We start from the raw sequence: 11,538 nt of genomic DNA on the forward strand, positions 1-11,538 counted from the left end.
ATTTCAGAGGGCAGTTAAGAGTCAACAACATTGCTGTGGGCTGGAGTCAAATGTCAGCCAGACCAGGTAAGGGTGGCAAATTTCCTTCCCTAAAAAAAAATTAGTGAATCAGACAATCAATGATAGTTTTATGGTCACCATCATTGAGACTAGCTTTCAATTCCAGATTTATTTACTGAATTCAAATTCCACCAGCTGCCATGGTGGGATTTGAACCCATCTCACCAGAGCATTAGCCTGGGTCTCTGGATTACTAGTCCAGCAACATTGCCACTATGCCACCATCTCCCCAACTAATAGTAATATCAGTGGATAAATGCTAAATATATTGCTACAACACTCCACTGTTGGTATTTTAACAGAAATGTTAACCCGTTTAAAAGACAGAAAACATCGACAAATGATTCACCTGATAATTCTGCAAGTATTAATTTCTACCTTTTAAGTTCCTTGGATAAATATTTCAATAATTCTATCTCACATTATTTATGAAAAGCTATGCTAAAAATTTCTGATGAACTGTGATTGTATCTTCTAAACATTTCGATAAAATTGAAATGTGCAGATTTATCCCAGAGTTCAACATAAGCGCCTGCCATAATAATTCCTAACTTTAGGTTAGGGGAAATTAGCCCAAGATGTTAAGGTGGGCAAACTCTAATGTTTTAGCTCAAAATCTATGATATGGCAGATGTGATGTGATTATCAATAATTTTATAAGAATATATGGCACTATCAAAATCAGAATGTGACTCTAATAGTGGGAATTATACATTTTTAATTACAGCACATTAATGCCCTCTCTATCATTTTCATTTGGGTGTAGAGCACCTCAATCTTGAGTTCAAAATACCAAACAATTAACACTTTGATTCTGGGTATTTGAACCTGAAAATCTGTTCTGGTCTGATGACATGATATTTAAAGCCCATGTTGGCAGGTCAAAGTTTCTTTTTAACTCCACATTCTCTCACATTTCCTGAATACCTTATAAGGGGACAGTGAATGCGCATTGAAACAGAGGAAGATGAGCTGCTATTGCGAGAGAGAACTGAGTGGTGGGATTACTTTTTAGATTCCTCTAACTAAGGCAGACTGAAAGACAAGCCTGGATTTTCACCACTGTTGCCAGCCCCACTGATTTTTGGGCAAATCTGAGGTGACCAGGAGTGTAAATTTGCTTTGGAGTTCTGCCCTTCCATGCTTAAGTGCACCATTTCCCATAAACCATGGTTTGCACCTTTACAACACTGCATCCAAGCAGTCCACTTTAAAATTATGCCAACTTGTGCTGAATAATGGACAGTTTTGTAACAGGGTGCCAGGGGTGAGGGTGAGTGGTGAGGGGGGCAGTGGGCATGCTGATTTGGATTGGGTTGAGGCTGCCTAAAGTCATTTTACAGCCATCAAAGAAAGAAGGGTTTCACCTCATCAATCTTTGCTCAATTAATTCCAAATTTTTAGATGTGAGAAAACAGCATATTTTTGCCATTCCTGGTTTGGGAGCACAGAATTGGTAAACTTACCCAACAGTCGCTGGATTTTTCTACAATTGACCGCTAATTTCCCACTTGTGTTCATGACGGTACCTCAGACACCTGGAGTAACAGGCACTGTTGTAGCTTGCAAAGCCAGTAACAGCCTGCGGCCAAGTGAACAAAAGAACCACCTATGTTGAAGCATGGACACAAGGTTAAATTCACTAATTCTTTGCTGCCAATGGGAAGAAATCGGACAGATTGGAGAACTGGCTTAGTTTGGATTAGTCTTTGGGACTTTGACAGAATGTTATCTTACAGGGGCTTAGCAACTCAGTGTGACGTGCCTATGATTTAAAATAATGGTGAGAATGAACTTGGCAAAGAGAATGACTGATCGGGGAAGGCCTTGTATCATTTTCGTCACAGTCTAGCCGGATTACATCATTACATTGCACGCTTCCAAACCAACAAAATGAAACTTTGCCTGTTGCTTTTCTGTGTGTGTTATAGCTCCATCGCCAAACCTTGCTTTGTTTAAGCACAGCTCCATGCTACACCAGTGCCTTAACTTCTATAATGGTTAGTCCTCAGCTCGACAGCGGGAACCACACTGACAAAGCCCACCCACCCATGGCTGGCTGACATAAGTGCTGGCAGTCACTGGGTGTTGTGGTAGCTTAAGGTTCCAGCCCTAGTCACTGTTCTGCCTGGCAAATTTTCAACCTTCTTCCTTGCCCACAAAAGACACATCAGTGACAGAAGATTGTGCAACGCAATATCACACATCGCAGGACAATGAGACAAAAGGCTACAAAACAGTAGAACAGAAACAATGCTGAGCTCAAGTATCGCAGATTCTGGCCTGCAGGTGTTTTGAAATAGTAAGACAAGTGTGTCATGAAAGCTACCTTTGGTTTATAAAAGTATCTATTGTGTAAAGGCTCCATTGAACAGCTTACATTGTTTCTGAAATGACAGCCTCATTTTTTTGTTGCATAAATGAGAGCCTATTTCCATTAATCACTAATTACTCAATTATAAGAGTTACAGCAGTCTGTAAGGCTAATTCATCTTTCAGAAAATTTGGATCAAATTAATTAAAAGCCATACACGTACTTTGCATTTGGCATTTTACTTGAACAGAGCATAACTTGGATGCACACATCCACTTGTATACCGCATGTTATAATCCAACTGTTAGCAGTTTGAAAGCTTAGTGAATAGAATGTGGTATGAGTAGTGTAACTGTGAAATAACCTCACTATTACACACTGTGGAAGCATTGTGTGGCCTCAGTTATAAAATTCTGCACTAAGAGCTAACTAAAGGACTCATTGACCTGTTCCTATACTAGACCTGGACTGACAATGGTATCAAAGGTACTTAAACAAGGCCCAGGATAGCTCTTATCCAAAACGCCCATTATAGATCATGGCTGCCCCACAGTCATTTCATGCTCGAATGCGCGTCTTCCGCCCCTCACTCAAGAGGAAGTCCTGCCAGAGCTACATCTGATTGGCTGTCAGCTCGCGAGTCCCTGTAGCGACAGGAGCTGCAGTGGACAGAAGAGTAAGTTCTTCAACATGCCAGAGCCCAAGTCCCGAGACTGGGCAGAAAGGTAAGTTTTGGGGGTCCCAGGATGGGGAGGGTAGGGAAGGGTTTGGGGGGTGGAAAGTGGGTGTTTGGGGTGTTGGGAGAGGCTGCAGTGGAAGGGGGTGGGGGAGGGGGGTCCAGCAGCCACCGGATCTTAAGGGGGTGGGCGGCGCCTGAAGTCAGGAAGGGGCTTCTGATGGAGGCCACCCCAACTTCTTGCCCGAGGCCTAAGCCTGATCATTTTCAGGCTTTCCCCCATGCCAGGTTAATACCTATCGCCAGCCTAAAAATTTGAGGCTGAGCAGGAAATGGCCTTTAAGCGGCCAGTAATTGGACACTTAAGGGCCTCAACTGGGGCAAGGGTGGGCATCCTGTCCGAGGCCTTGCCCGCCCCAGCTTAAAATCACTGTGAGGTCAGGACAGGCGGGAACCCAGAGGGAATCCCAGTCCTTCAATTTCACGCTCCCCCTGCCTAAAAACCTGCCGGCAGGGGAGTGTGAAATTCAGGCCATTGTGTATCTGTCTGGATGTGTGAAAGTAAATGTTTCTTATCAATACACAGAATTACACATAATATGCAGCACAGAAAATGCTCCAGTCAAGTCTCCTTCCATTCTTCCCCCTCTATCTACCAGCATTTCCTTCTTCTTCACTTGCTTATCTGACTTACCCTTAAATGCATCTATACTGTACGCACCTCAATTGCTCCATGTGATAGCGATTTTGCTATTCTCACAGTTTATAAGGAAGTTTCTCCTGTTTCCTTATTTGATTTCTTGGTGACTGCAACAATTGTTGTCCTCTACTTTTGCTAACATGACATTGACCTTTTAGGGCAAAATGGCAGAGGCTCTACTCCCAGTGTGGAGACTTGTTCGATGAAGGAGCAGATTAAGTAATCAGGGTGGACTGAGGAATCTGTGCGGATTGAGGTATCACTGCTCTCCAGTCCGAACTCTCATCAAGTAAGACTCCACGCCAAGAGCACAATCTGTGATGATGTACCCCAGTATCTCTTTTTAGAAAACTCCAGCTCCCAAACTGAACCTGAATTGTCCAACAAAGAAACCATTCAGTCAAGATGAGCGTCCGGCCACTCATCAAGGCAGAGTTAAACCTCCCCTTCAGTTTCGATTTCAAAATACTTTCTTGTTTTGATTTTAGATTATTTCCACCATTTAGGCTAAATTTCGATTTCATGATTGTCAGGTGCCACCCCCATCCATCCATAACACAAGAAAAAAGTCCTGCCATAAATTGTGAGGTAGGCTTCATGTGCTGTTCTTTTCTGGTACTTTCCTCGAGAACAGAAATTTATTCCAACCAGGAAAAGAGCATTTAATTTTAAACCTTGTGCAGTGCTATCAGTTAACAAATAGATCCCTTGATACCCAATTTCGAGTTTGCTACCTGGCAATGTTACGAAATTGTGAAATGCAATCCTCAATACGCCGAGCAGATTTGCTATCTTGTGCAATAAAAATGCAATTTAGATTTTGTTACTGTAAAACAATGGTCTCCACAATCAGTTCAAGAGTCATTCAAGAGAACCGCATTTATTGTTCAAGTGTGCAGTGAGATTCGTTGGGTCACACCCTATTTTATTTTTGAAAAAATCGTCTCATCCTTTAATGAATTTTGCACAGCATCCCTGTGCTGGTGCTTGAATTTAAAAAAAATCACAAGAATGCAATGCCTTGGAGGCTTACAGCAAACTATTTTAGTTAGTCCTACTGCTGTCTTTTCTTGGAATTGCTTAGATTTTGTTGACAAAAGGTGCAACAACAGTAGCCAAGCTCGCAAGGTAAGAGAAAATGCTCCTTAAAAAAAAACTGGACCAGCTATTCGTCGTGCACTGTTCAGTGACATGTCCTTTGACTGGCTATTTATAAAGTTTGCAACATACTTTCGGTGTCAAATGTAATCTTGACGGAGACATGAAACTTTGGGGTGGTTCCCTGCTGTGACATAACTCTTAAACATTTTCCCATGCTAAAAGTTACACCCCCATTCGCTATGTTTCCTGCCTAATTCCAGAGCACTCTTTTGTGCCTTCCTGTCTATGTCTCTATCTAAAATTCCTAATGGCTTAAAAGCAAACACAAAATTTGTTTTTACAATCCTGCTCATCTCTAATTAGCTGCTTCCTGTTTTAAGTAATCTAAATAAAAGGGATTAGGAATTTGTAACAGATGCTCCCCGATGTTTGTTTGCTTTTTATTTTGACTTCTCCCGGCTGTGTTATCAGCGCCTGATGGAACATTACCACTTGTTTGTCATCAACTTCTTTTGTGTCCTTATAAAAAAAAACGATTAGCCCATCAGGTTAAAGCATGACTGTGAAATGAATTATGCCTTTTTTTTCCCCTCCCCCTTCTAGGCACAGTAGCATTTAAAAATAAACCACAGCTTTCGGATACATTAAAATGAGTCATACTAGGCCTAATAGATGCTGTAAAAGGCTGTAGGACAAGTGAGGTCATATGCGTTCAGACCAGCACGTAGGCCTGATCTTTCAAATGGACAGAACGCATCTTCCATTCCAGGTGTTAGTGAAAGACACTAGTTAACTCTGACCTCTTGCACATCCCCACCACCCCGCCCCATACAATTTCTATCACTTCACCATTGGTGGACATGTCTTCAGCTGCTTGGGCCCTAATAGCTGGAGTTCTCTCCCTAAGCTTCTCTGCTTCTCCACCTCTCTTTTCTTTTAAGATGCCCCTTAAAACCCACCCTTTTTTTTTGGTCACCTGTCCGAAATTCTCTTTATGTGCTTCGTGTCAAACTTTGTTTGTCAGCTGCTCCTGTGAAGCAATTTGTGATGCAATGTTGTGTAATAAAATAAAAAGCTCCCAGAAAGAACCCATTGGTTAAAAAGCTGGAAATTCAGCTTATGAGGTATTTTTTTTTTCACTGAGTACTGCTTTTATTTCACGCTGGTTGGCTGTAAACTCTGATATGACTGAAATTCTAATGTAAAAAGCTAAAGGGCCTTATCTGTTCTAGTCATGGCAGGTGGGATATATTTTATACTTGACACCTTAAAGGCAAGATACATTCATCCATCTGTTAGGAGCATTATGCAAACATGCTGATAGAGGGTACATTAGCTTTAATACAGGACCCAGTGACAGCAGATTAAACCTCACTATTCTGGAGTGGAGTGTCTGACAAATCTATCAGTAAATGCATTTCTGCAGTAGTCTTCTAAATATTCAAATACTTTTAGATAAAGCAGTTTATTCTGTACTTGAACACTGAAATAGTAACACTGATTGAGAATAACAGATTGATGTGGTGTCAAATGAAAAAAAAACAATCAAGGTATCCTCATGTACCATAAACCACGATAGAGGTTTGATTGTCAACAAAACTTATTTCTAGTTGCACTTCAAAAGAGGAAAGAAATTGCAGAGCTATGGGGAAAGGGCAGGGGTGTCGGACTAATCAGCTAGTCTTTCGGAGAGCTGGCACAGGTGTGATGAGCTAAATTACCTCGTTGTGTACCCCTGCCTACCATATTATTCTACAATTCTCAAAAAGAACCTTGGCCTAAATAGCCAAGTGGTTATGGTACTGGGCTTATAACCCCAAAATCAAGAGTTCAAATCTCACCATGGCAAACTATGAAACAATGTAACTTCATCTGAAACAGATGGAAACGTGTTTGTACTCAAAAGAGTTACAATTCTCAAAAAGAGTTACCGTCACTTATGTATTTACTGTCGAGAATTTGAAGGAATGTCCTTGCCTTCAATGCAAAACCGACTCTGCTTATTATGGGGTGTTGCAGCCCTGTACAGCACAAAACAATTACCACTCTAGGGAGAAACAAAGTCATTTTATTTTTTGGAACACAGTGCAGTTTTAAACATCTTTACTGTAACAATAGGTCGTGCCCAGCGATGAAGAGAAAGCTCTTCCACTTTGTAATTACTTGTGTGGTGCCAGTTGTCAAGGTCTGTTTCCTTTCTGATCTTCCTTCTCCCATGGACCTGGTATAGACTCAACACGGAAACACAAATTGCTGGAAAAGCTCAGCAGGTCTGACAGCATCTGTGGAGAGAGAGAGAGACAGAGTTAACGTTTCAAGTCCGTATGACTTCTTCAGAACTGCTATAGAGTCGGCTTCAGTTAAACTTGTCAGGCAGGTCCCATATTTCAGTCAGACCAGGAAAGAAGCTGACAGCTTCTCCTCTCCTTCTCACATGGCATTTTTCTACCTCGGTCTGTGCCTTCTAGCTACAATACAATCCTGTTGACAGCTTTTATTTTCACCTCTTTCTCCCACCGCCCCCCCCCCCCCCCGCTTCCACCGCAGTTCCCAAAATTTTTCATCATTGAAGACATTGATTTACACTGGGTTGGAGTTCCACAGAGACCAGAGACCAGCCCCTAACTGCAATCAACTCGATTTCAATGTCTGTGAGTTTTGGCAGATGGCATGGCCATGCCATTATGATCAAGACATCACAGATAAGCACAAACATGCCCTCACCTGATGGACAGCTACAAACACCTTTCTGCCCAGCTCATTGAACAGTGGTCAGGAGCAGGAACTCTGACCGCATTTAGCCGTCTTCTGACCCAGTGGGGCTGATTTTAACCCATTCGGAACCCATCCACTCGCAAAGAGTTCAAATCTGGCCCATTGTTGCTGATGCCATTGAATCGTCTCCATTATCACCATTGGGTGTATAAGTGTAAACTTGAACTCTAAAGAATCTATCCCAAATTAGTGAAAATTAGGGAACGCTGCATGCCTCTGTCAGCAGATATATTCAAAAGGGTGGAGGTCACTGCTGGAAATTCTCCCCCATTTGTTGGTCTACATAGAGTAACACTTTATAAACGCTGAAACTGGGTCTATATATTGTTGATTAAATTTAGGTCACCAGTTTGTGTTTTTTTTTTCAGATGGAAGGATGTATCTGAAGTCATCTGTCATGTACTGAGATAACTGCAGTAACACGCCACATGACACAAAAAGACAATTAGGAACATGAAAGAAACAATGTAAAAAAAAAAGACAAAATACTGTCCTCTACGAACAAGCGGGTTAACTGCGCTTTCGAGACAGCTTTACCCAGTCTGCATAACTGTTACTGTGTCATCCATGAAATGTTTGATGTATTACGACGAGAGTCCTCTCACAACAACTGACTTCGATGGAAGAACTCTGAAGCAGACACTGTTGCTGAACTAGAAACAACCAAACTCAAATAGTGACTACATTCAGGAGGTCACTGCTGGCAGGCATACGTGAATAAATGGCTCAAACATGAGCTTTGTGCTTTTTCTTTTGGACTAAATTATGACCAGTGCTGACAAGTACAATGTTAAGCACATCACGCAAAAAAAAATACTCACCAGTAGTCAAAAAGAAGCGAACAAACTTTTCTTTTTAATGTTTGTTATTCCCCCCTCTCTCTTTTTATTCTTATCATTGCTGTGTTTCAACCCAGCAAGAAAGCTTCCGAACTTTTCTTTCCTGAACTCAAAGGAATTTAACTGATAGAACTGAGAGGTTATTAAAAAGCAAACACTACATCACTGTTGTGCAGATGCGTGTTTCAACTGGGGAAAGAGAGAAAGCCACATTGCGTATTCAGGCAAGACTTATGGAAGATAAAACTGGCATTGAGATTTCTCAGCTTTAGGAAGCAAAATTAAAATAAAAACACACAGTAAACAAAAGTGAATGTAAGTTGTTTTAAAAGTCACAAAAAATATACATTTGTGCACTCCACCCTGACATATATCTGTGAATACTGTTTGCTTCTTTCAGCCAAACTACTGGTCGTGTGTATATATGACACAGGGAGTAATGTGTATGCAGTAGATTATTAGAGAATAAAACTACACTACTTTTGAAATTTAGATGCTGATATGTTTTGTCACTCTATTTGTTCCAGAAACTGCAATTTTTTTGTGATGAAGCTCATTAACAAAGCATGCAGGCATGTAAATATTTGTTCTCAAGTCACAGTATTACTGATCGGGATCCTTGGTGTCTGCTGTGCGCCTCTGCAAAATCAGCACGGTGGGTCGAAAGTTCCTCTCTGCCTGCCACTCATGTGAAGAGAGCTTGTCACTAACTCTCTGATACAGAACTGATGATATTAATTAAGATTTGTGGCGGTTGCAGTGAGTTGGATCAAAATGCCACAGAAATGTTTCTCATTTTTTTTAATTATTATTTTTGCGTCACCTTGAGGCGTTACTCTTCAAAAAAAATAGGAACTTTGCAACACTTGATGTAACAGTTGAAAAAAACCTAGCTGAGTGGTGAGTTAAAAGTCTGTACTCTCCCTGTGTAATAGGGAAGGATGGTTATGTGTAATTATCACTGTCTTTGATAAACTGTGTGTTCACCTTTGTGCAAATAATTGGAAGTAAACTCCAACACCGTGCTAATTTGCTAGTGTAGCTTTTTCTCTTCATTTTGCCTTTGTTCACTGCCATGCTAACCCTGAAAAGACTGTCTTTGCAAAGAAAAAACAAATGGCCACTGTTGACTACAGTGCAAAGGGAATAAGTCAAACTGTACAGTATTGTACCTTGCAATTTTTCTTGGTCATTGGTGAACTTTGAACCATCAGATCAGACAAGCTGATAGGTGTTACAGGGCCTTCAGAATTCTTTCAAGTTCACAAATTGATTTAAAAAAAAATCTTTCCCTTGCCAAAGGATCTATTTGACTGGCCTTGTGAAATCTGGTTGCGTCCACCAAGCATTTTTTTTTTAGCAAGGGCGTAAGAATAAGAAGAGATGTATTGAACTTGAAATCACAGCTCAGAAATATAAGATTATGCAGCAGTATAGGAAAGAACAAAAATGACCAAAGTTGTTATGAACCTGACAACAGCTTGTTTTCCGCATGGAAACAAGGCACCTAGATTTTTGAAATGGCATTTCTGAATTAACCAGATCCTGAAATCTTGGAAGCAAGATATCCTTGGAATATACAAATAAGTCGGCATGAGGCTTTGTATTCAGGTGGTGATTATGGGATGACAGATATCTGAAAGAAAAGATGATGTGCAAGCTTAGCACCCATGTAATGATTGAAGGCATTATCTGGCAGGTGAAGGGATACAAATTTTCCCTTGCCCTCCCACTACTGTGCAGACATAGCATCTCAAGAGTTGCAAAAGGGAGAATGAGAAAGGGTGCCCCTTGTTTTTCTAGCAGCGATGGTCTTGAAAGGGTTAACAGCTGTCTTGACGTGCATTCTGGTAAGGAAAGCAAACTTAATTGTCCATGCGATCTTTCTTTTAAGACGAGAGAAAAAATATTAAAACTCTTACCGAGCATTTGTTGTTCCTCAGCTCCTTGCATAGAGTCTTTACTTTAACGTAGATCACCCTGGGACAATTACCAATCAGGACATTTTCCATTCTCTCATAGATTTAGTGCAATTGTGGTGACTCGCATTTCAACAGTTAACATGCTACTGTCAAGACATTAGACAAACCATATTCTGCCAATCTAAATCAGACATTCCCACATTCCAGTTGGCACATGACACAAGTGGCTGGCACTTTGATGGTTAATAGCCTATCATCTTTTGTTGAGCTGTTTGAGATGCCAAATACTTTGGTTTTGAAAACAGAAGTGAAAAGGATAAAAAGGAAGCTTATAGGAACCCAATTACTAGAGAAGGTTTCAAAGGAAAGAATATTTTAGAATATTATTGCAAGTTTTCAAGGAAAAAAGTCATAAGAAGGTTGTGCTGTAGTCTTTTTTTAATTACCCCCAGTTCTGTTGTTTATTAAACTCTGTTCATTGACTCTCAATACAATACATTTTCCCGTTATTGTTTATATACTTTTTATCTCAAGCATTTTAATGTTTAGCTATCCTGTATTATAACCACATTTGTGCTCTATGCAAGCCCTTGGAACAGAACACACTCATCTTCAACTAAGACATACGAAAATTGTCTATTTTTATCTATATATTTAAAGTTTTCTAAAAAAAAAGGTTATTACGAATTTTGTTGTACAAAATCTGTACAAAAAAAATCTGTTTTTACATCATAATGCAAGAAATCAAGATTTTTCTATGGTAGCTTAGTTATTTGAGCCTGGTTTAAATGTGAGAACCACGTTTACTGTATTGTATTTAATTTTCTTTCTTTTCAACAATCTGCTAATAAAATTGTCTGAAATCTCCATATGATGTCCACAAACTTATTGTTTCCTTCCATCGAGCCCTCAGACAACTTCTGCAGCACATTTAAAGATATGTGCCATGGCTGAACCCATTCCAGTAAGTACGGTGTTAGCCGAACACAAAGGACAATTCCAGAGCTGTGGGAAAAGGGCAGGAGAGTGGGACTAATTTCGGGAGCATTTTCATAGAACCGGCACCAATATCATAGGCTGAATGGCCTCCATCGGTGCTGTCTGATTCTATGACATGAAATAATGGTAGGTTCGCCATCTAGTTTTCCTTT

The 11,538-nt window shown here is 40.4% G+C and overlaps 1 protein-coding gene across 4 annotated transcripts in view; it reads left to right on the top strand.

The window, feature by feature from the left end:
- LOC121284082 (dachshund homolog 1-like) overlaps positions 1-11,254 on the top strand; it is a 546,830-nt gene extending 535,576 nt beyond the window's left edge. For all 4 annotated transcript variants that reach the window (XM_041199130.1, XM_041199132.1, XM_041199133.1 and 1 more), the window contains one exon: positions 7,995-11,254. In XM_041199130.1, the coding sequence (XP_041055064.1) occupies positions 7,995-8,032 (38 nt within the window). In that variant the 3' untranslated portion in view covers positions 8,033-11,254. The remainder of the gene's footprint in view (positions 1-7,994) is intronic.
- The last annotated feature ends 284 nt before the right edge of the window (positions 11,255-11,538 follow it).

Source organism: Carcharodon carcharias, chromosome 11, assembly GCF_017639515.1.
Source record: "Carcharodon carcharias isolate sCarCar2 chromosome 11, sCarCar2.pri, whole genome shotgun sequence".
Lineage (NCBI taxonomy): Eukaryota > Metazoa > Chordata > Chondrichthyes > Lamniformes > Lamnidae > Carcharodon > Carcharodon carcharias.